At 46.9% G+C, this 25,428-nt stretch overlaps 1 protein-coding gene across 2 annotated transcripts in view; it reads left to right on the plus strand.

Moving 5' to 3' along the window:
• The window catches only part of CECR2 (CECR2 histone acetyl-lysine reader), a 118,778-nt gene extending 100,182 nt beyond the window's left edge, over positions 1–18,596 (plus strand). Inside the window, exons 9-19 of one of the 2 annotated variants that reach the window (XM_067536049.1) lie at positions 1,901–2,057; positions 9,184–9,313; positions 9,634–9,671; positions 9,772–9,863; positions 10,080–10,206; positions 11,221–11,645; positions 12,550–12,678; positions 13,002–13,809; positions 15,611–17,015; positions 17,767–17,872; positions 18,159–18,596. In XM_067536049.1, the coding sequence (XP_067392150.1) occupies positions 1,901–2,057; positions 9,184–9,313; positions 9,634–9,671; positions 9,772–9,863; positions 10,080–10,206; positions 11,221–11,645; positions 12,550–12,678; positions 13,002–13,809; positions 15,611–17,015; positions 17,767–17,872; positions 18,159–18,164 (3,423 nt within the window). In that variant the 3' untranslated portion in view covers positions 18,165–18,596. The remainder of the gene's footprint in view (positions 1–1,900; positions 2,058–9,183; positions 9,314–9,633; positions 9,672–9,771; positions 9,864–10,079; positions 10,207–11,220; positions 11,646–12,549; positions 12,679–13,001; positions 13,810–15,610; positions 17,016–17,766; positions 17,873–18,158) is intronic. The other variant, XM_067536050.1, reaches the window with a different exon arrangement.
• The last annotated feature ends 6,832 nt before the right edge of the window (positions 18,597–25,428 follow it).

Raw genomic sequence — 25,428 nt, forward strand, 5'->3', positions numbered from 1 at the left:
CTACTCACACCACTAAATTTATATATGCACCTGTTTAAAGGACGGGGCCTATGGTCAGGTAACAAAGCCAAGGAGACCTCGGGGTGATAGTGGAAGTTAAATTAGATAGGTGTTGGCATTTTGGTATGGCAGCTAAGAATGTCAGTGCAGTTCTGAACCTCCTACACAGAAGCATTGTCCCATGGAACAAGGAACTGACTCCTTCTCTCTGCAACTCTGTGGTGACTGCATCTGGAGTATTGGGTTCAGTTCTGGGCATCCTGAGACTAGAAGGATGTAGACCCGCTGGAGGGGATTTTGAGAATAGCAGCTACAGTGACTGAGGTCTGGAAAGGTTGACTTATAAGGAAACATAACCTCCCCTCATCCCTCCCCCCTTAAATGTGTGCAGTTTGGCTAAGTACTTGATTAAGAACATAAATGCTGGAGTGTTATTGAGAAGGAAGAGAATTTAAGATGGTATAAAGTGCAACTAAGAGTAATTGGATGAAATTAAGAGAAGAAAAATAGTCTGACTGAATATCAAGAGATATTGGCTAATAGCGGGATATATAAACCCGTGGAATAGCTTCCCTGGGAAAGTGACCCGAGTCTGTTGCTTGTGATATTACAACTGGGCAGAGGGTCCTGTAGCAGCTGTGGGAAGTGACCTTTTCCATCATCTAGTCCAATTCATCTCTAATTGCTGTGATTCTGTGCTACGTTTCCTAGGATGCAGGCAGTTGGTCTGGCAGGATTAATTGGGTACTTTTAGGGATTCTGAATCAAATAAATGAGACCACTTCATGGGGTAAGGTAATGCCCAAAGGGTTCACTGCATTCTGGTCAGAGAAGAACAGGTTTTTTTCTGTTTTTTCCCGCAGTCTGCACTTTAATGTGGGACACACTGGTAGTGCTGGGTAAAGCACCCCAGGGCCCTGACTGAATACATCTCTGTAACTGTGGAGTGCTTCTACTGGTGGGCAAGATAGGGTGAAGAGTAATTCTCCTCAAGTACTGCTACTGCTGGAAACGGGGTGGGGGATAGTATGGGGTGATTCTCCAAGGAGCATTGCTATAGGACATTGCTAAATAGCATTTCAGTGCAAAAAAAAATATGGAGGCACTTACAGTATGTCTGGTTTCACTGTACAACCTTTCAAGCAATTTATCAAAGCACCCGCAGGTCCTATTTCCAGGCAGGTGAAACAGTAAAGCAATAGTGATCAAGGTGCAGGGCTTTTTTCTGGGGATTAATGTTGGGCAGGGAAAAGTTGATGGCCTGAGGGGCAGCTGAGGGACTCCAGCTGATCATTAATCTTCAGGAAATGCCTTGTGCCTAAGAGATTGTTGCTGTTTATACCCTGAGAATGGAGGTGGAGAGCTTATGGGCATATGGGTTATTTCCAAGTGTGCTAGTTTCCCTTGGTATGTTCAGGGCATCTGTGCTTCGTAGAACTGTCAGTAGGATGGGAATGTTGATGGATGATCCAAGCGTTCAGCTTATAATGAAATCAAGCAAATAAAGTTTTTCCCATGGTGCCTTTTCCCATGGTGCCATATGTGTGCATGGCATTTCACAGACTAATAAGAGGATGTGGTACCTGCTCTGTGGAATTTACAGTCTAACTGGATCTCTCTCACTCACTCACTCGCACACAATTACAACATGCTAGGGATAGAGAGGGAGGGAAACAGGACGCAGGTTGGTTAAGAACTGTATACACTGGGAGGAGAATACAGCTCATAGAGTGTAGCTTCTTTGGCAGAGAGATTGCATGTATTTTTGTTTCCATCACCTATTGTAGTTGCATTTTTAAGTATCATTCAAAGTAAATCTGCATCTGATCGGATTCATGTAAGCCAGTGCCACCTTGTTGTCTGTGACCATTACTATTCCATATGCGGCCTTTTGTCACAGGCGGCCCCAGGTGTGCTCAGCAGGATGGAGAAGCAAAGGCGCAGGGAGGAGGAGGAGGAGCGCCAAATCCTTCTGGCGGTGCAGAAGAAGGAGCAGGAACAGCTGCTAAAGGAGGAGAGGAAGCGGGAGATGGAGGAGAAGGTCAAAGCAGTGGAAGGTACCTGTAATTGCTGTATGAAGTGGAGGTGGGAATATTGAAAGGGCCCCTGCTGGAGTTGTTAAACTGAATTGAGATATGTCCTTTGTGCTCCTTCCATGCCACAGGCTCCTTAACATAAGTCCAAGATGGAATCAGTGATTGTGTTACCTCGGAAGTGGGTTTGTCATTCTCTGGCCTCTACTTATTTGACCACTTGTATTCCCTCTTCCTTATCCTTCTCCCTCCTTGTCCCCTTGTACCTGCGCCAGCTCTGTCTTCCTCCTATCACCCTTACTTCTTCACCTTCCATAACTGTCCTTCCCTCCACCCTATTGTTTATGCTTCTCTTGCAGTTCCCTGCCCCTCTTCTGCCTCCCCACTGGGTGCTTGTGGAGCTCCCCACACAGACAACCTGCCCAGTTGGTTTTTCATTGCTTCTGAGCAGCACTCATTCCATTCTGCCTGAAGCATGTGGACAGAAATGCTGTAAGGAGGAACAGCCGGGCGGGGGGAAAGGGGAAGAGAGTAAATGCTGCAAGAGCAGCACTGCCACATTGGTGTGGGCCATTAAACCGAGATCTCATCATTAGGGGACCAGACTGGACTAAGGGTTAAAAACTGAGTTGTGCAAGTGGAAGCTTGAGCACTAGTTCTGTCCACCCACTGCTGCTTAGCAGAGAACTGTTCGGGGTTTAAGCAGTCAGATGATGTGAACACCTGTCATCAGACAGATGTGCATTGGCACTAGAATGTCACTGGAATAAAATGGGATCTGATTGCCCTTCTGCCTTTCAGGCTCGTTACAGAGATTAAATTGCTGTGTTTTAGTCTGTTTGCAGTTTATCCAGTTCCTCTCTCTCCCAGTTGAACAGAAATGACTTGCTTTCTGCCTGCCCCTCTTCCCTCTGCAGTGATTCTGAGCTAAAATCACAGGAGCAAGGTGTGAGTTTGAGGAGTCAGAGGTGGTCCAGGTGTGGGGAAGACAAGAGTTTTTCTGCTCTTAATGCAGCATTGTCAGGCTTCATTTCACTCTTGCTTTGGGGTACTGGAGGAGGGTGCACGGTGAGGCACTCATTTAATCTGGGGGCAGAAGTGTTGGATCTGTGGTTACCACAACAAATGACTTGGTTGCTGCAATGCCAGGAAGAGCAGAATGTCTCCAGAAAAGCGCTCTGGGTATAAATGTCTGGTGCAGTAAAAGTGCTTGTGAATTGTTTAAGATAATACAGAATTAGTATAACAAAAAGAAAAACTAAGTACACAAAACCAATAAACATTCCAGTGCAGAACAGTCTGCTAACCAAATGTTTGGTAGCAGGCCAGATATCCTGTAACAGAGTAGCTTCTTTTACCTGCTGCTACTCTACCCTTTTAAAACCCAATTACACAGTTGGCCTTCAGACTCCTTTGGTTGTCAGGCCTATCTAATCTAGTCACAATCTAGTGGTTTAAACACAAACCCATTCAATTCCAAATCGACTTTCTGTGTCACTTTGGCAAGGCACATAATCTCCTGTGCGTCAGTTCCACATCCTGTAAAATAGGCATAATACTTCCCTACATCTCTGGTGTTGTGAGGCTAAATCTGTAAATACATGGGAGATTCTCAGACGCTGTTTTGATGTCAGCCATATATGCACAAAGAGAGAGAAATGGAATCGCTGCATTATCAGATGTTAGTTAGGCCTTGTCTACACAAGAAATTTGCTCTGGATTATCTTAAATCTGTTTTAAAAAAACAATTTTATTAAACTGGTGTAAATCTCTGTGTGGACAGTCTCATTTTGGTTTAAGAGTGGCTTATTTCAGTGTAGTTTAAACCTGCTCCCAATCAACTTAAGCCAAATCAAAATATGTTTGTCTTAAACCAAAATAAGTGTCTACGCAGCCTTATTGCACTGGTTTAACTAAACTGGTATAAAATCAAATCTTTAGTTAAATCAGTGCATCTTTTTTATGTACAATAGGTGAGAGAAACATCAGCGATCCAGGTAATATTTTGGGTTTTCCATAGCTCACTTTATTACTAGGCATGCTCTCAGTGACAGTAAATCAAACTGGGAAAACAGTTTTCATGACAGATTGGCAATGGCCCGAAGATGAAATATTTTGTTTCATAAGACTGGATGTTCACATACACAGGTTTTCAGGGTTACAAAGATGTGCTCACAGTCTGCGTTACATTGAACTTTATGGTTCATCTTAATTGAATTCTGTAAGAGGTACTGTGATGAGAGACAAATAGGGAATGAAGCATTTGTACCAGCTAATGCAGGGGTTCTCAAACTTTTTTTGCTGGGAACCCCCTTTGAAAATATTTCAGGATGTGACGACTCCCCCCCACAAAGGGATGACCCATCCCCCCATGCCATGCCACTCTTACTTCTGCACTGCTGGTAGCGGCGTTGCTTTCAGAGCTGGGCGTCCGGCCAGCAGCCACTGTTCTCGTGAACCCCTTCCCCATGACAATAGTCTTGCGACTCCCTTTTGGGTCAGAACCACCAGTTTGAGAAACACTGATCTTATGAGACTTCCCCTGCTTTTTAGTTTCAGGCTGTGGACATACTTAGATCGTCTGTACCTTGTTGATATGGTATTTTACTAGCTCATTCTTAAGGGTATGCCCAGATAGTGAACCTCTTGCTGGGCCCAGCTGCATTTTCCTGGATTGATGGTTTCAGCCAGCTTTCTGGATTTCCACCAGAATAGCTGTTAGAGGTTTCAAGTGCTTCTCCTATGTGACACTATATATCGCCTAGGGTATGCAGCTGGAAAGTTATGAAGTATCTTTGGGACACCAACAGCTTTCCAGAGTTTGATGGTTCGTGCTCCATGTAGGCCCAAAGCATGCCAGTGAATTAAGACAGTCCAATTGTGGAAGCCTACACAAAGTGAACACCCCCATTTTTCTTGGGCACTGTCACTTCAAGACTCATCCGCTTGCTATTAAATGGCTCTGCTACTCCTAGGCCATTCAGTTTTCCTCAGCGCATCGTACAGCTATCCAATGCAGCTGTGGTCTAAGCGATGTATGTAAAGTAAAAAGTGGTGTGTGATATTAAGGGAGTTCTCGCTGGATCGATTTAATGATCTGTACGTATACAGAAATGTATGTTGGGGTTGCTCCATTCCAAGTTCAAAGATATGCCAGGTAGATTCCTCCTTCTCTGCTTTCTGACCAAGCCAACTCAGACCCAAGGCCTTTCCTTCCCTTTTGATCTTCTGGATCAGCCCACAAGATTTAAAATTCCCCTTTTGATTCCTTCCATATCTGCCACCTTTCCTGGTTTCCCATATACAGTAGGTCCTCTGAAAAAAAGTTGCTTCTCTGTAGTCAAAGGCCCAATTACCACACATGATATTGGACAGTCTGCTACAAATTGTGGTATTCTAAGTCAGGGTAGACCAATGCTATGTTCTTCAAGTGCTTGCTCACGTCCATTCCGTGTCAGGTGTGTGCGCACACTTGTGCACGGCTACCAGAGATTTTTGCCCTAACAGTATCAGTAAGGCTGTCACTGGCACTTTTTGGAGCCCTGTGCTCATGCGTGGATATATAAGGCACCACCAGCCCTGCACCCTCTTAGTTCCTTCTTTCCACCCGTGATGGTTACTGGAACTCCTTCTCTCTCTTACAGTTATAAGTGCTTCGTAGCTGCTATTATAGTTGTTGTAAAATAGTTTTTCTTTTTTGCACATAGTTCGTAGTTAGAAATTAGTAGTTCCACTAGGATCGTTTGCCTTGGAACGGGGTATGCCCCGTTCCCTGGGCTTCAGGTCATGTTCTACCTGCCACAAGCCCTTCCCGCTCAACGATCCCCATGATAGTGTTTACAGTGCTTAGGGGAGATGGACAGAAGGGATAAGTGCAGGATCTGTAAGGGCGTTGGGCCATGAACCGAGAAGGACAGGGACATTCACCTGAAAGCCCTGTTGATGGAGGTGGCGCTGAGACTACCAATCGCCAGCGACATGGCAATGGGCTCAGGATTCCCGGCACTGATCCCCAGTGCCCCCTTCCCCAACGTAGTGCCATTCACCTCGCCATCAACGCACCCCACCAGAGCAGGCACCACTCCTGGGAAGTCCAGCGTCGAGCTCCTTCCCCACGGTACTGTTCCCCGGGAGTACCACATTGCAGCCAGGTGGAAGCACTGTTGTCTCCACCTTGGTTCCACAACATGTCAGTCAGATTCCTTAAAGGCCTGGAGGGACTTTACCCTCCAGTCAGGGATCCCATACCTCCATGGGACCTGAACCTAGTTCTGTCAAGACTCACGGGTCCCCTGCGTTGAACCCTTGTCTATCTGCTTTCTGCTGCTGCTTTCATGGAAGGTTGTCATCCTAGAGGCGATCACCTCAGCACGAAGGGTCTCCAAGATCGAAGTGCTCACTTTGGAACCACCATACAGTGTTTTATAAGGACACGGTCCAGTCGTGACCCCACCCAGCCTTCCTACCAAAGGTGATGTCACAGTTTCACAATAACCAAGACATATTCCTCCTGGTGTTCTTCCTGAAACCACACAGATCTAGTGAGGAATGTAGGTGGCACACCCTGGATGTTAAACAGGTGTGGCCTTCTACATCGAAAGGACTAAACCCTTCCGCAGGTCCACGCAGCTTTTCGTTGTAGTGGGGGTAGGATGAAAGGCCTGCCTGTCTCCTCCCAGAGGATCTCCTTGCAGTTAACCTCCTGCATCAAGTTCTGTTGTGAACAGTCAAAGACGCCTCCACCAGCGATCGTTACAGCCCATTCCACAGGGCTTAAGCCTCATCGGCAGCCTTCCTGGCACAGATGCTGATCCAAGACTTCTGTAGAGCTGCTACCTGGTCTTCAGTCCATACCTTCGTGTCCCATTATGCCATTATCCAGCAGGCCCGGGACAACGCCAGTTTCGGCAGAGCAGGGCCGTAGATGGCACATCCATGAACTCTGAGCCCATCTCCAGCGATACAGCTTGTGAGTCACTTAGCAGGGAATCGACATGAGCAAGCACTCAAAGAAGAAAAGACGGTTACTAACCTTTCATAACTCTTGTTCTTCGAGATGTGTTGCTCATATCCATTCCATGAGCCACCCTCCATCCTGCCGTCGGAGCTAATGGCAAGAAGGGACTGAGAGGGCACAGGCCACTGGTGCCTCGTATATCAGCGCATGAGAGTGGGGCTCCAGAGGGTGCCAGAGCTGGCCCTATGGATACTGCTAAGGCAGAAATCTCTGGTAGCCATGCAGGTGGGTGTGCACACACCTAGCATGGAATGGACATGAGCAACACCTCTTGAACAACAGTTATGAAAGGTTAGTAACCGTTTTTTGCAGGGGGTGTTTATCAGCCTTGCTTGCTTTCATCAAAAATTTACTGGTTCTTAATTTTTATCCAGAACTCCAGAAAACCATGCAAGCTCCGGGAACACAGCATAACCCCAAGGTGTCGCTTACATCCAGATCTTTAATGGGGATTCATTTGTGATGGACAAAGCTCTGTGCGCTACCTATATCAAGGAGGGGCCTTTTAACTTCCTCCCATTTAGGAATCACACACACACATCTGGATGCCATCACCCAAATGGTTGGTATTAAAATTCCTCCTAGGAAAAAACATAGGTTCATCATCCATGACATTTTTCACTGGAGAGTCCCCTGCTTTATGTCCCACTTGATCACAATAAAAGTATATCATGGGTTTTATATCTATTCCACCCCTGTAGTATCCTGGTTTATTTTACACTAAGTTCTCCCTACTCTCTCTTCCCAATTTTTGCATTTTGAGTGCTAGCCAGAGTCCAGTAAGGGTAACCCTGGGAACTCTTTTACCATTCTTCATTCTGATACACACCCAGCTCTGCAGCTGCTCCTGAATGATAATGTCCAGTGTCTCCTCAATGCATTTCTTGGGATGTAGCAATTCAATTGCAGAGTCAATCAAGTTTTTCTTGGGGGTGCTGCTTCTGGTGGAGTGGTGTCCAACTCGACCCTTCAGCAGTACTCAGACACCTGAACCTTTTCTTAGGATAGCAGCTGTTTCTTAGGAGTGGTCACTGGGATTCCCTCTCATTGTGCAATAGACCTCAAGTGCCTTTTCAGATAACAAGGGTATCAGGAAAGGAATCCCCACCTTCTGTGGCTAATCAAAAGATACGGCCATTCACTCAAAACAAGGAAAACTCCAACATCTTCACCCTTCAGGTGAAACTGGGAAAGTTCAGAAGGCTTTTGGACCATCCCTGATGGAGATGATAGTTCTCTGTGAAAAACATATCTTTTGAAGACAGGACTGGTGCCCACCGTGTTGGTGGGAGTAAGGTCGTTCAGAGACATTTATTCTCAGGTTTTTTTCCTTCATCCTCTTTCACCTCCCTCCTTAGGGTTGTGAAGGCTGCCATCTGACAGGGGACAGTCCTGAAGTGCAGAGATTGTAGGAGGCAAATACACCAGAATCTCCTCCAGTCTCTCGTCTTCTGCTATCCTCCTTTGGGTCTCCACCTTACATCTTCAGCTCTCTGGTGTTCTCCTCTGTGGGTTGCTGCAGCTGCAGTGACCAAGGAGACAGAGTCTTCTCAGAAAACAGTGCTGGAGACATAAGCTTGGTACAAAACAGTTGCTTGTGGCTTTAAATGCACTTAGAACTAGCATAAGAAAAAGAAAACTAAGCTCACACAAAACCAGTAAACTTCCCAGTCTAAAACAAAACAGCTTGTAACCAGTGTCTGGTTGCAGACCAGATGTGATCTTAAAGTAGCTCCTGCCACTGACATCTTAAACCGTAGCAACACAGCTGGCCTGTCTAAGCCATTATAATGGCTGCAGTCTTTCCCTGAACTAGTCAGCGGTCCCAGACTGGTAAGTTAAGTGGGAATTTGTCTGGAAACAGGCTAGCAGCAGCTACAACAGTGACACTGCAAAATAGCTTGTGTTAAGGTGGAGAGGAGATGAGTAAAGGCAAGTGTGGTGCTCTGTATTCTCTATTTCCTTGCTGTCGCCCTTTCTGGAGAGGTGATAGCTTTTACTGCATAAAGCCCTTGGCTGACAGACACAACCGCCTCCTGACACTGGCTGCTGCATAGCTTCCTTAGTTTTCCTGCAGGGTGTCACTGATGAGCTGTAAGAGGGTTAAATGGCTTTCTTTTGCTTCCCTTGCAGAACGAGCCAGGAGGAGGAAGCTCCGGGAAGAGCGGGCTCGGCTTCTGGCCCAGGGAAAGGAGCTTCCCCCAGAACTTTCCCACTTGGATCCCAGTTCTCCCACCAGGGAGGGAAGGAAGACCAAGGATCTGTGAGTACATTGCAGTGTGTGCAGCGTGCACGTGCATTCGTGTGCTTTCAAGGGAGAGTGTAGGAGGAATGTGGCTGGTGATAAATTAAATGGGGGTGAGTGGTAATAAGGATGGAGAGGGGTGGTTGAGGTGGAAGGAATGTCCAAGGAGCGTAGAATGCGGTACAGGCAAGAGGCAGTCTGTTGGATGATTGTCCATAGTGTGGCTGCACATATGAATTCTGCTGAAGAACCTTACTGCAGGTAGCACCCGGTATTGGGGGTGGAGGAATGATGAAGATAAGAGTGTGCGTATTCATTATTTCATTTCCCATTTGCAGCTTTGAATTGGATGATGAGTTCACCGCCATGTACAAAGGTCAGTCTCCTACCCTAGCATTTCACTTTGTAGGAATTTGAAATAAGTATATGTCTGCGTGATTGTGCATAACAGTTTGCCTTCCCTTTGTTGCTATCAGTTCTAGATGTGCTAAAGGCTCATAAGGACTCTTGGCCCTTCTTGGAACCAGTTGATGAATCATATGCTCCAAACTACTACCAGATCATTAAGGTAGGCAACATGGTCCAGCCTGCTCTGTCGTCTTGCATGTTACTCTCTGGACTGGTAGAAAGTTAGGTCTTTAGTCAGTTCTTTGGCCTCTGTTATGCTGGAGGTCAGACTTGATAATCATAATGTTCCCTTCTGGCCTCTTAATGAAGCTGGTAACAGCCTTATGGGCCTCTCTTGAGCTTATTGTAATTGAAGGGAGATCTTGATATATTTCAGGCGCCCATGGACATCTCTAGCATGGAGAAGAAGCTGAATGGAGGTCAGTACTGTACCAAGGAGGAGTTTGTGGGTGACATGAAGACAATGTTCAGAAACTGCCTAAAATACAATGGTGAAGGCAGCGGTAAGAGAAATGAGAAAACTTATGTAATCTATTGACTACGCTTGGTCAGAAAACCCTAGCCTCTCCCTACTCATCCATAGCTGGTTTGTACTGGACACCAGAACCCTTTCCGGATACTTTCTGAAGGGTGAAGGTGACAGGAGGAGTTCATGGATAATAAGGTCCCAATTCAGCAAGGTACATAAACGTGTGTAATGGTAAGCACATGAGCGTCACACTGACTTCAGTTGGGGCTACTCACATGCTTAAAGTTATGCATGTACTTAAATATCTTGCTAAATTGGGGCCTATTAACTGTACCAAAGGATCTAGTCTAATTGGGTAGAGAGGGCAGTAGGCGCAAAGAGAAGAGATCCTTCAGGAGTTAGCTCTCCTATATGAGTGTGTTCTCTGAGTTACAGGGATTTTGAGGAGGGCAGAAGTTTGCTTAGGAAGGAAGGAGTTTGCTTAGGAAGGAAACCTGCACAGCACCTGCAATTCATAACTCTGCTAAGACACTAAAAATCACAAACTGACCAGAGACACTGGATTTTTGACATATTTCCACAATCTGTAACCCACTAACCCCCTCTTTTTGTCCGGTGACTGCAGAGGTGTTAACAGGTCACTCTACCTTGAATGGTCCCTTACAATATGTGCTAATTTCGTATGCTAAACAATCTGTTCCACTTTGCATTTAACTGAGACGCTCAGAGTGTCTTTATCTTTCCCAGATCAAGGGAAGAGCTTTGTGTGGCTGGAAAAGATTGTCTCTCTCACCAACAGAAGTTGACCCAATACAAGATATTACCTCACCCATGTTATGTTTCTTGAAAATCTCCAGTCCAAGTACTGACCAGGTCTGATGAGACTGTAACCCAGAGTGGGCTGATTGCAGACAGGCCTTCCCACTTCACTCTTCTATTTAGTTTTTCCAAAGAGAAGTCAGAGCCTTTAGAGTAGGGAAGTCTGCATGTGCCTCATTCTCTCTCTCCATTAAGGTCTGTTTCCCTGACTCCCTTGTTTTGAATACAGAATACACCAAAATGGCATACAATTTGGAGAGATGCTTCCACCGGGCAATGATGAAGCACTTCCCTGGTGAAGATGGGGACACAGACGAGGAGTTCTGGATCAGAATGGATGGGAAACGGGAGAAGAGGAGCCGTCGGACCGGGCGCTCCAGCACTGGCAATGTTTGGACCCGATCCAGAGACCCTGAGGGACCAGGCAGGAGACAGCAACACTTGGAGAATGGAGGGAAACCACGACCATTCCGGGCTACTCCCCGGGCTCCTGCTTCCTCCTCTGCTTCCTCCTCATCTTCCTCCTCTGCAGAGGATCCAAGTGGCAGCACAGTGCAGCCCCCTCGGGAGATGGGTGCTTCCAATGGCCAAGGCTTCCCTCGCCCACTGCATTATGGTGGAATGCCCAGCCAGGTGCCACACCCTGGCCAGATGGTAAGGACTGGCCTCTGTTGTTTTTCCACAGATTATAAGTACAGAGAAGGGGAAGAGAATAAAATTGTTTCCCGTAAATTCCCAGCAGAAGCCCTACTGTATGATTGAAACCTCTTATTGGTGGTGGAACATGGGTCCTTATTGCTCTTTTCCTCCTCCATTTTCCTTCTTTGTCCCTGCATAGTTTTCTCTTTGTCCTTTTAACCTTCTTTGGTTCACTCCTCCATTCTTCCTTCCTGATGTGATCTGTGCCAGACTGGAAAAGTCCCCTTGCCAACGGTAAGTAAAACACTTTCTTTGGACAAGTCCCACCACTCACCAATCAGTTCTACAGATTTTAAGCTTAAACATTTTAGCCCTTAAGGTTGCAAAGATGATAGTTTTGTCTTCCTGTGTCTGCAGTTAAGACAGCTCCATTGCCTCTGTTGTTACTCATAGCTTCCTAAGTAAAAGCCGAGTAAAGAGAACAAGATTGCTCCTTGGAACACTAGCCCCAGAGGCTGATGTGAAAGATGGAGCTATCAAGCATCCTGATAGGAAACCCAGCAGAATTCCCCTTCTCAATTAATCCAGGCTCCGTCAGGGTCTCAGAATCGTCCTGCCTTTTGTTAGCCTCGGGCTAGTTAGGTGTCTGGCAGTTGTATAAAGGCCTGATCTGTGGGATTCGTAGCTGGGAGATTTCAGCTGGTTCTCTGTGTGAAGGAGTAACTTTGTGGCAAGTGGGCTGTATCATTGTACGCCGCAGCCTCCAACATAGCTCCTCAGAATAAGCAGTTGAATTCAGCGTGGAGACTCAAACAGCCTGTTGGTGCTGCTGGGAAGCACCTCCGTCCATGTCCGCTAGTATCTGTAGCCGCTTTGCGCTTCCACAGAGTCTTACAGCTGCTTTTGTTTTTCTTTCCAGCGGCCAGCAGTGCCAGGAACATTTGGCCCTCTGCGGGGATCAGATCCGGCTAAACTGTATGGGTCACCACGCGTGCCAGAACCCCACCCTGGAGATCCAGTCCAGCAGCACCAGCACTTTGCCATGCAGGTAAGAGCCTTGCTCTGAAATCAAAAGAAATCTGAAATTTATATATACGACTTCCTGGTCTCTGATAGGAAATACAGTGGATCAAGAGCACTGGGAGCTGCGATCTGCCCTTCTGCATTCTGGGGGGGTATGATTCAGTTCCCACCTCACTGCATTCATTGGTTACAATGCCAAAGGGCATCCTCTGCCTGGGGAGGGGTCTGTCCCATGCTGTCCCATCCCATGATTCTTTCCTGTCTCTTCCTATTCCTCTTGTAGTTTTTCATGTGCCAGTAAGTAGTGACTCTTTCTCTGAACCTGGCCTCTTTCTTTCCCTCCCACAGCCTACAGTAAGACTGAATGAACACAGAGGACACAGACTGGCTGCACCAGAGAAGCAAGTGTGTGCAGGGTCAACACATGTCTCTGCACTGGGGCCACGGCCTGGATCCCTGCAGCTCGGGCGGATGAGTGGCCCTCCCCCAGATGCTAATATGTACCCCCCAGTGCAGTTCCAGCAAGGATTTATTCCTCCAAGGCACAATGGGCCTCCAATGAGACCACCTGAGAGCTCAGAAGTCCCCCCAGGCCATATATACAGACCATATAAATATCATCCTGCTGCATGGAATGGAAGCCACAGTGCAACAAACCAGACCTCCCTGGGCCCAGACGAGAAACCCCCCTTGGGCACAGGACCTTCTTTGCAGTCTCGTGCTCTTAGTCACATGATGGACCCCCGGGCAATAAGACCATCTCTGCCTCCCAGCCAGTGGACTGATCAATCAAATTTCCTACCTCATGGGATTCCTCCCTCAGGATATATCAGGCCACCTGGTAAAGCCACTGGTCAGAGAATGCAGCAGCCTCCAGCCTCTGTGTTCGGGGGACCCTCTCAAGTTCAGAGAGGATGCCAGGGTGGGGATTCCATGATGGACAGTCCAGAGATGATCGCCATCCAGCAGCTGTCATCTCGCGTATGCCCACCGGGTGTGCCTTACCACCCCCGTCAGCCTCCTCCCCCGCATCTGCCGGGCCCCTTCCCACAGCTGGCCCATGTGGCATCAGCAAACGTGCAGCCCCCGAAACCAGTCTTGGGGAACGGAAACTCTCAGGATGCCAGTCAGACAATGGAGCCAGAAAGCAACCGAGGTAATTTTAATGCACGCTGTTGGTCTGAAGTCACTGCCAGAGTTGTTTTAACTTTTCATGTCCACGTTTCTTTTCCGCACTTTCGCCCACACCCTTTGCTCGCCGTTATACACTGTTTCACTCGCTTCTGATAGACTGCCCATCTCACTGGTCAATAGGTTTTGCTGTTAATGGAAAACGTCACTATTTTTCTAGACCAAGCAGCTTTAGCAACTCTTTTCACCTGCACCAAATTGAAATGGGGTGGGAGGAATGTTCACATGTAATTAAAATTCGCATTTGTGCATCTGGTACTGGCAGCAGCTGTCTTGCTTGCTAGGGTGATGTCATTTTGTGACAAGGTCAGTAAGCTAGATCCCAATCTACTTAGATGGGCTAAATATATTTTGATAGGTAGTTAAATGTGTTGTTAAATATTGGCTGTACTAGCTGCTAAGCACCCACGGGCACTGAATTGAGGCTCTGTGTGTGTGTGTGTGTGTGTGTGTGTGTGTGTGTGTGTGTGTGTGTGTGTGTGTGTGTGTGTGTGTGTGTGTGTGTGTGAAGAAATGGAAGATAGATAACTCTAAGATCGTCAAACTATGATTAAAGCACAGACAGTTTGTGTTTTGGTGTTTTTATTAAATTTTACTTAGTAGCAGTTGAAATGAAGCAGTGAGAATTTCTGGGTTTTGGGATTACAGCTATTTTCATATTTAGCTCTTAAAGCAAGGACCTTATCTTCCTTTCTGTACGCCCACATACAGTGGAGCCCTGATCGTGCTAGGCAATACCACAGGACCAGTAATAACAGTACATAACATTTCAAGAGTGACTTGGAATTTATGTAAAAGTTGATTTCCTCAAAGAGTTAGAATTGACTTTCATTTGCAATGCATTGGCATGCCTCTTCAGTGCATGATCTGGAAAGCTGTTTTGTCCGGCATCTACTCTCATTTTTAAACACTATTCGCCTACCACAGTGGTCCCTAAAGTTTTCCTCTTGTGCTCCCCCTTACCAGTAATAGAATCCGTCCACACACCCCTAGCCGGGAGGGGAGTCGCAGCTGGGCTGGGGTCTGTGGCAGAGGCTGGGAGCCAAAAGTGGGGGCCAGGGGTCGGCGGCGAGTGACGGCCGGGAATGGGGCTAGGGCTGCGAGCAGAGCCGGGATCACAGCTGCAGCCGTAGGCAGGGCTGGAGCTGGAGCAGAGCTGGGGGCAGAGCAGGACTGGATGACGTTCCATCCCTGCCCCCTCGTGAGGGCTGGCCTGGCCTCCCCTGCGCCTGCCCCCCAACGCTCCTCTGCACCACCACCCCCAGGGGAGCTCACCCCATAGTTTGGGGACTCCTGGCCTGCCATATCTGAAGCACTAGTAGTTTGTTGGTGGTGGTTCCCAGCATTGTAAATGTCCTGGCTGGCAACCAACACTGAATGTGGAAGCCATTGGACCTGCAAGTTGGCTAGTGACAGTTCTCAGCAAACAGCCAGGGTAACATGACAGCTATGGGAAGAAATTGTTCCATATAGTTGTTCAAGCAGTTCAGAGCAGTGGCTTTAGGTCAGATTGGGGCTGGCAACAGCAAGAATGCATGTCAGGGACATATTTGGGAGGGAGGGAAAGAGAGGGGCTTATGTTCCTCCTGCTGTCCTTCCTAGCTACTGGGGATATTCGGTACGTGTGGTTAAAGCGGCAGGAATTACCAGCTGGCAAATGTGCTTTATTAGTGGAAAAAATTTCTCCATTGTGAAATCAAACAAAGTTGTGATTTATGTATGTATGTATTTATGTATTTATTTAAATGCCACTTTCCCTTTTGCAGTGGAGCCCCCGCCTGGAGTCGAAGAGACGGCTCAGTGCATCAGTGTTCCAGAAGGGACGTACCCCAAACTGCTACCTCATTCCAACCCCCCCTTACAGATGGACTGCAGCCGACGGAGCTTGCCACAGGAGGGGGAGGGAGATGACTCTGGAACTAAAATGGACCCGAAGGCAATGCAGAGCAAGAGTGCCTGGCCAGCACAGAGCTCCTACACGGGCCCGACGGGCCAGGGATGTGTGAGGGACCTTGTGACAGCACCTGAGAGAGGGCCTGTGCCTGAGAATGGGGCTGTAGGAGAAGGGACCTCCAGTGGCAATGAAGGGAAAGGACTGGCTGTTAACATCTTGGAGAAGCCCCTTTGTCCTGGGGGGAAGACATTGTCTGAGGTTGCTGTGCCTTGTATGGGACAGAACACCGGTACTCCCGGTGTGGATGGAGGCTCGGTGGGGGGCGCTCCGGGCCAGTTTCCCCCTCTCTACATGCCTGGTTTGGAGTATCCAAATTCGGCCACACGTTACCATATCAATCCAGGTCTGCAAGGCTTCAGCTCTATGATGGGAGGGAAGCCTCCCTCAGTGTCCCATCCACAGCATTTCCCCACGCGGGGCTTTCAGCATAGTAACACCCATCCTGGTATCTTTCCTCGGTATCGCCCCCATCAGGGGGTGCCATACCCCTATCAGCCACAGCCGCCACCTTCCTACCACCACTACCAGCGACCCCCATACTACACTTGTGCGCAAGGTTACTCGGACTGGCAAAGGCCTCTCCACCCCCAGGCCAACCCTGGTGGGCATCTGCCCGCCCACCCACCTCTGGCCAGGCCTCCTTTCTCAGACAGGGGGAACGTGGGTAGTCTGCAGGGCTGTGAGGCGTTCAGCACTGCCCTGGCTTCCCCAAACCGAATGGACGTGGCAAGCGCCAAAGAGGTTCCTCAAGGCGATGGGCAGGATCCAGGGCCTGAAGATGAGAAGTCAGATGAATCCCACGAGAGGCCAGAGAGTCCCAAAGAATTTCTTGATTTGGACAACCATAATGCAGCCACCAAGAGGCAGAGCTCGGTGGCAGCAGGAGAGTTCCTCTATGGGTCTCTCCCTCCGCCTCTGAGTTCTGGGATCGGGTTTGGTCCATCAGCTTTCCCTCCCCATGGGATGATGCTGCAGACGGGGTCTCCTTATGCATCTCGGCATCCAGCCAGTCATTTCCAGCCCAGGACCTATGGATCACCAGTGAATGCTCACCTGTCTTGTCATCCCGCCACCGGCCAAGCCAATGGCCTCACTCAGGAGGGACCCCTGTATCACTGCCGGGAAGAGAACATGGGTCACTTTCAGGCCTTACTGATGGAGCAGAGAGGCAGCGGAGGTGGCATGGGGGGAGCCCAGGACATGTACAGACCTCCGGGGTAAGATTGTTTTCCACAAGAAGAGGGGAAAATAGGGAGACATGATGAGTGTTGGGTGCTCTTGGAAGGGTCAGATTTGGAATCCCAGGTGCTGGTAGGAATAACAAATTGACAAAATAGTTCTGCTGTCATAAGACCAGGTGTCTACAAAACTTGGGGAGAATTTTATGGCAGCCTTTTTGAGCACAGTCATGGAAATGAGAGAGACCCACCAAGCTATCTAGTTCATCCCCTTACCAATGCTTCATCTTACCAGTCAGAACGTTTCGATTGCTTTGTCCAGTTTTAAAAGTCTCCTAAGCCGTGTGGGCTTCCCCCCAGTTTCTTTGAGGGAAGCTGTTTTGCAATTACTAATGGAGCAGTAGAGGCTCCATAACTAAAGTTGAAGATAGCTTCCTCTTGTACACCCAAGTTTCTTTTAGACTGCCTAGTTTTTTTCTTCCATTCTCACCCCAAATTTCCACAGAGAAAATCATACCTTCCTGCCATTTCCCAGGCCACTTTTCATTCCAGCGTAGAAAGTAGTGCTGCTTTAAAAATTGGCCTCCAACCCAAAGACAAATGCACAAAAACACCTGGGTTTTGACTCAGCCATGGTCTGGTGTGGGGGAACCCAACCAAGGGGGAGGGTCTAAATTGAGTTTAATTAGAATACATACTTGTATGTAAATAATCTGCACACACCATGCAGATGAGATTTATTCTTGGTGTTTATGTGCTAAAACTATCCTTCCATTCAACGTGGTTCCAGAATGCAAATACACCAGACCCAAGCACCCTTCCCGAAGGTGCCTACAGCAACCACATCCCGGGAGGAGCTGCCACCACAAAAAACATCAGCATTGCCTCTGGATCAGGTAAGAGCCAGCAAAGAGCAGAAGTCAGATGAGAACTTGTCATTAATTAAAGAAGTGAAATATTTAGAAATGGGTTGGGGAAGGAGGGAAATGGAGCAGTTATTGCGAGGAGGAAACAAGGATTTTCTGATTCTTGTAGCTGAATCCCTGTCTGTAGATTATACCTGGGACAACATCTGTTGTGTCACTAGTGTTGAAGTAGTTGTAGTGTTTAAATGGAACCTTTTCTTTATCAAACTGCTTGTTTAAGCAAATAACATTCCAGCTTTTTTTCTTCCTCTTCCAGAGCTAGTCCAAGGAAGGAGGAACCTCAAGGAGATGAAAGCCACACATGATTTGGACATGGGGAAAGGAGAGCATAGGCCTCCCCCTCTCCCCAGCGACATGTAGCTTCCAGGGTCCAGTGGAACACAGTGTCTTGATGGCTCTTGTGTGTTTAAACATGGGATAATCCTGGGTCCTTGGCCATCACTATTGCTGATCTCAACAGCACAGAGGAAGCATCTCAAACCAGTGGCTTGTCATGACTGGGAGACTGTGTCTCATTCAGGGTTTGGGTTGGGAGGGGGAGATGGAAACTTTCATGAACTGCTAAACTCAGGTATATTTTTCAGGGTGGAGGAGGGGCGATGATGGAATTTACTTGTAGTATTAACGTGTGTGTTTGGAGCTGGATCCAGTTTACAGAATTTACCTGTTGCCTTTTTTAATAAATTTCTGTTGTTGGTGAATGTATTGTACATAATGGGGATGGGAGGGGGGGGGGGGGAAACCCAGCTTTTAGTGTGAATAGCACTGGGGGTGATCCTTAACTGTTTACAATCATGTCACGCAGAAATCTTTCAGGATAGGGCAATGGGGGAGATGATGGGAAATTTTACAACTCCCTGCCCCCAATCCACCCCCCTTCTTCCTTCCAGTCCTCCAGAGCTAAGACACTAACCTGTAATTGATCACAGGGACTGCTCAGGGAGCAAAGCATAGCACTCATCTCTCCCACCCAGTAGTCGAGTGCACTTCCAGCTCCTGTCATCATGGGGAACAAGGAGACCAGAACCAGGAACTGAAAGTCTCTCATAGCATTGTCCTCTAGGCATTTCTGGTATGAGTCATCTGTGTACCAGCCAGTGGCTAATTATTCATTTGCACCTTAGTCCTCTTTAGGTGAAGCCAATGCAGTTTGGAGGCAGAAACATGGAGTAGTATCATGGAGTTGTCTTTATTGGAACAAGTAGCATATAATACCCCTTAGAAATGAGAGAGGAATAGAGAGATCCCCAGTTTTCTCTCAGTGTAACCTGGCTATTGTCATCTTCTGACGAAAGCGAAGCGGAAGTAGAGCCCCAGTTAAATTCTGAGAACTCCAGCTTGCAAGTGAAGTAGGAAATGGAGCTGCTTTAGGGAGGGTCTGATGGGATGCAAACAACTTGTCAACCTGGGGCACCAGCTTTGCCATTTGTAAGTTACTAGATAAATGTGAATCAGAAATTATGTATTCTAGGTAGGGTGGTTAAGGGACACATTGTAGAGTAGAAGGGGGCAGAAATGCCTCAGATTAATGTACTAGTCCAGGCGTAGTCAATTTTTTTTTGGTCAAGGTCCACATTTCTTGGTCAAGGTACAGTCAAAGCCCAGACTCCAGAGAAAATAATAATAATAAAAAAACCCAGCAACAATAATGATGTTAATAAGTAAATAAAAAGATTTTGGGATCCATTCAAAAGCATCTGGCAGTCTGAATTTGGTCCACGGTCCACCTGTTGACTACCCTGCACTAGTCTTTCCTGTGAGGACTTAAGTTTAAATCTAGCTTTGATTACAAATTAAATGAGTTTGGTGGGGTCTTACCCTTAACCGTTAGAAGCAGATCTTTGTCCGCATCATAAAGCCATCAAGCAGGTGCACATGAAAGTCTTGGAGACAGGACTAGGTCTGTGGGGCGAGAAAGGAAGGTGTTGCTACGTTGGTGGAACTGTGCAGGGGAACCACTGTTGGTATAAGGTGTGATGTTGGATAGGACTATGGCGCATCAGCAGAGCTGTGTGAAGAGCCCCTGCCGAGCATCTGTGACTGTTCTGTTACTTCTTTTAGTCCCAGCTTTTGTGAGCTTCAGAAACTTGCTGGATTAAAAATAAAATTTCTTGAAGCTCTCAGGATGAGGAAGAGCTAACGTTTTAGTGTTTGCCACACTAGCAACTCTAGCTGGTCTGTTGCTGCGATGTTATTTACCTCTAGTAGTATTTTGTCGGGTTCCGGCCATTTTCCTAGCTCTGAGCCCACAAACTTAATAGGAGTTGAAGCATTGGTGTACTCTGCTACCCAGACACATACACGCCTGCAACGATATTCACGCTAGAATCAAATAAGTTTTGAGTGGCAAGTGTGTTTCTGAAATGCAATTCTTCTTACTCCATGTTGAAGTTAACCTGTGAATTGTCTATCCTCTGCTACAGCAATGCCCTGGTTACTTGGCTTATGCCCCACCCCAGACACTCAGACAACTCAGAGGAAAACTGCGGTGTAGTATAAATTATTTGAATGTCTAATTACATAGAACATTATGTTAGTAAAGTGTCAGTTTTAATTAGTCTTTATTCTGTTCAGCAGACAGGGAACAGCTGTCCTTGGCAGTGTGGAGTAGGCTAGAACCCAGGAAGTGGAAATGCAGCTCACCACTGAAATGAGTGGGAGTTGGGCAATCTCTTCCCCCAGAGGGAGAGGCTTAATCCCATTCATTGAATGGAAGTACTGAAACAGTGTCAAGTATTTATAAAAAGTGAAGTGTGCATGTGTGGTTACATTCCCAGATAATAAACCTGGCCAGCAGGGAGAGTTTTTAATACAGCAGTTATTTCTATGTAAAAAAAATCTTTGGTTCATTATAGATATAAAAAAAATAAAACAAAAGAGCACATTTAAAAACCAAGAAACTCTAAATACAATTTTATGGCAAAACATTTGAAACTCTGGAAATTGAATTCAGGTTCTACAAACAACCCCTGCCCCATTTCAGCATGTGCCCTGCATATGATGTAAGGCAGCAGCTATACTGAATATTTAAAGTACTTTTCAACTTCCTGTGGACTCCTCTTTGTCTCTGTAGAGTAGGAGGGTTTGGAATTATGGAGAATGAGATAAAGCACTCTGGTCTGCAGTTAGAGCTAGTATTGAAAATGGGCTTCTAGTGGAGATGTGAGTGTAAATAGATGGTCCGCAGCAAAAAGGGGCAGCGCTGTGTAAAATGAGAACAGTGCTCCAGAGAGAGGGTTGTGGAATGGTAGATAATACCAGGGTGGTTTGAACACCATACACAGAGTGTGAGTTGTCGAAGTAAGGTAATCTGTTGACCATGTGGGAGGTGGGAGAGACAAAGGTGATCTGTATCTGATGGACGAGAGCCTGGGTGTTGTAGCTGACTCCATTCTATGAAGTCTGTGATTAGGCTGGTGGCTCCTACGTAGTGTGTAGTTAGCATGTTATTGGATTATGGGCTGCTGTCCTGGGGCACATCAGGGCTGTAACCAGAGCGGGGCAGCCGCCCAGGGCACAAAGCCACGGAAGTGGAAAAATGGAGTGGAAAAATGCTGAAAAAAACCGGCAGGGGACGCAAATATGTTTCCTTGGCCCGGGCGCTAAAACGTCTAGTTATAGTTCTGGGGCACATGGCTTATATTGGAAATACATGACGGGAATCATGATTGAATATAGGAGTAAGATATTCTGGGACAGAATTGTTTGTGGAATCTTAACTCCGAATCTCCAGATTTTCAGACATTTTGTTCACAAATTGTTGTTATTTCTATTACAATATTGCCTGGGAATCCAAGTCAAGAATCAGGGACCCAGCCCATTGGGCACTGTACAGACAAATCTCAGAGAAAACAGCCTCTGCCCTAGATCTAGCTCAGCATCTACATGATCGATAAGATACAAGGGGTGGGGAAAAAAAACAATAGAGTCAGAGTGGACTGGGAGGATGAAGGAACAATAAAATGAATAAAGATTAGTGGAAAAGCAGAAGTTACAGCTCACCACTTGCCTAGCCAATGCCAGGCAGGAGTGATTTTAGACATCATTGAAGAGAGAAGTTTTTAAAGGGAGGATGTAAAAGAGAATAGGGTGGCAGCTCTTTATGAATATTGACAGTATTTTTTTCCATGCGTTGGTGGGAGGATTGTAACTTGACTTTAAAATTTCCTGACTCTTGAGCATTTTACTTTTATCACCACTACACTTCAGTAAGGATGTACAGTGTGTTCCTGTTCTTCCTGACTGGGCCCCCAGGCACTACTGTAATACAAATGAACAATAAGTAACCCTCTTTAGAAAGCATATTAAACCAGTGATATGTGAAAACTTTCTGTAGCTATACTACTTCAGATGCTGAGAATGTGTGTTACTATACAGGTGTGGGTAAAAACAAGGCCACGTAATACTTAGAATAGATACTGTGCTGAAAGATCCTGTGACCACCATCAAACATGATAGACATTGCAAATGGATCCTCACAGCTGTATAAACTATCCCAGACCCGTGGCCTTTGTTGTTTTAATTTTTCTGTGAGTAATACGTAGTGGTCACGAGCTCTGTGGCTGTTGGATTGCTTGAGTTTAAGAAGGCTGCAACCTGTGGCTGGGCAGTGATTAAACATAATCCAATGCAGTGTGGAGTTTATGAACTCCACGGAGGGCCAGTAAAAGCATAGCAAGTAACTTCAAAATGAACCCACCAAACCACTCAAAAATAGTCAAAGCACCAGTCCTCAGTCAGGACAATATAGTAAACCAAATTTGGAGTTTCTAGCTGAGCTGTTTGATTTATGACTCCTGAAAATGTAAGGAAACTTTTGTGCAAAAACAATCCTGGTTGGTTTTTTTTATTGGGGTGTTTTCTTTTTTTTGATCTCGAGTGGTCGCATCTGATGAACACCTTGCCTAATGGTTCCCCAGATTTTCTGAAACATAACTCTGGCCTAAGAGCACCATAAGTGAGGGATTTCAAGTGGATTGGTATAATTTTTGCAAAGCTAGCTTGTTGGTGGGTTGTAGAGGTATCAGAATTAATGGTTTAATAGAAAACTAGTCACACCCTTAACTATGGAAAAGGTGTCTTCCATTTTGCTGATGAATGCATGTTTTCCCACAGCTTTTCTTCCCTCACTCCACAGTTCCTCCTCCATTTAAAACAAAAAAAAAAGGCTGTAATTAGACAATAAGCTGTTATATTTTCCCTTCTGCTATTCAGTCCCTTCATAATCTGTAGTAATTAGCTGTGTCTGTGTGTCTGGCCAGGATTGCTGCCACATCCTTTATGACCTCATCCTGTTTCCAGTTTCAAAGTGGCAGTGGGAAGACACCTCTCTCTAGTGTGCTGCCTTTTGGTCTTTGGGCAAGCGCAGTCTCTCTTTGGAGCATGTGAAGAACATGGTTAGGTGAGGAGAAGATGCAAAACTAGGTCGTGTTTAGTAGTAAACCTGCAGTTCCCCATCATCCCCAGCTACTTCAGGGGCCCCTGTAGTGGTATGGATGCTAGCGGTTCTTGTGGCAGAGCAGTAGTGCAGCTGGATCTAGTTTAATAAAGCCACCCTGTAAAAGCTTTTCACTTCAGCCCATTGGTGTGGCGGGCTGCTGTTGTGTCTTTCCCATTCTGCTGTATGCACTGCACTAGTGGTTGAAGAGCAGGTGTGTGAGCACACTGCCCTCTCTCTGAGATTGAGATGGCAGGTTGTGAAAGTGTTGTTGCAGCTGCAGGTCATGTGATGGGCTTAACAGCTTGTGTTTGTTGTAACTGAAAAGGCATCTCAAACACTGACCTTCCAGCCTTTCCCCATCTGTATCTGTTTAACATACAGATGGGGCAAAGCACATTCCGGCTTTGCAGGACCCCTGCCGCCCATGCGGAAGGAAAATACTTTTAACTGGCACATAATGAACCTACCATTTTTGTTTTCCCTCCACTCCCCACCCCAGCAACCAGAAAAAAAAAGCTCTCTGTTTTTCCAAAAGCCTTTGAATACGAACTGTCCTGGTGAGAGCTGGGCTAAATCAGTCCCCTGTGTGTGGGAAGCCAGGGCAGTGTGTGTTTGGTGGAATTGGGAATCAGGATCCAAGTGTGTTTTCAGTGCCTGAGCTGGGTTTAATAAGTTGCATGATACTACATCCCTTGGGGCAGTGATCCTTCCTGTCACTACAGGTCTCACTGGCAGTATTAAAGAAGTGGTGAGACATTGTAGAGACAACACTGCTTGCACCATATTGGTTTGGATTTGCTTCATCACGATCCAGTCACCTGTATCTCCATTGATTAAGTTCTTCCTTCTTTGAAAATGCAGATGGAGTGGGCACAAATCAGTGATGGGGCCAGTCGCAGAAGTCAAAGGAAGAGAGACAGGCCGGTGTGTAAGGGGAAAGAGCTAGATCCATCATTAGAAAGGATGCTGGCCATGCGTGGGGCCATTACTGAGGGCTGAGTACCAATCAGGGTTGGATCCCTATGGCAGGAAAACGGGGACCCTCTAAAGTCTTGCCCTTTGTTGAATTTAATGCAAGTTATGTGAGATAGCTGCCATTTGAAACTGAAGAGCTTTTTTCAGTCAGAAGGTGCTTGTCTCCAGTGCATTTCAGTTACCCTTGCATCCTCGCTGTCTGCATGCATCTTCAGAGAGGAGAGGGGGATCACTCAGTAACTTTCCTGTAGGCTAGTTTCAAATGGGTGTGTGGAACAGCGACCCCTGGCTGCTGCAGACACACGTTGCTCTGAATTGCTCTTCTTCCAGATGCAGTTAGGGCCCCGGCATACAGTGTGTTTGCCATGTCTGGGTGCTAAGACCTACCTGGGGCGCTTTGACTTTACATTGAGTGGGGAGTTGGGGAAATTCTTTGCCATTCTCTAGTTTTCTGAAGCTGGTTGCTGGATTATGCTGGGAATTATATTATTGTAAGCGTGTAAAGAATGTAATTTGTCTGTTTGGGGAAAGATGGGGCCTTTCTCTTCTAGGTAAGGCTGCTATTTGTTGGGGGAAGGGAGATGTCTAGCGGCCTTGGGTGCAGGACTCTGGCCTTTGTCAAACAACTGTAGCTGCCCCGGGCAATGGGACTGCAAGTTGCTGCCACAGCAGAGACCTCCCACAGCAAGCTGTGAAAATAAACGGTATACAATCTCTTCATGTTCCGGGGATCTGACGCACACGGGGGTCTGCACTGTGGCGTTTGGCTGGGTTACAGACTCCCGTCACAGGGCTGGTCTCTCTTGTCCTAAACTGAGTTTGAAATGGAGCCAATTGGCCGCCTGCACTGCAACGACCCAGTTTATGCCGTGGGCAAACTCACATAGGAGCTACTGCAGCGTCAGCAGACACACCTTGGAAAGTTGTATTTGATGAAAGTTGTATTTGATGTCCCAAAAGTATCCAGCCTAATAAATTCCTCTCCTCACTTCCCACGTGTGTCCCTCCTCCCCAGCTGGGGCTCAGGTACCTTGCTCTACTGCCTTTTCCACTGCTCCTGGAAAGCCCTGGTCATAGTCCCGTCCCGTTCCCCCCACGCCCCACCCTGCCC

Source organism: Emydura macquarii, unplaced genomic scaffold (genome assembly GCF_026122565.2).
Source record: "Emydura macquarii macquarii isolate MOO-44397 ecotype Brisbane River unplaced genomic scaffold, CSIRO-AGI_Emac_v2 contig_3530, whole genome shotgun sequence".
Taxonomy (NCBI): domain Eukaryota; kingdom Metazoa; phylum Chordata; order Testudines; family Chelidae; genus Emydura; species Emydura macquarii.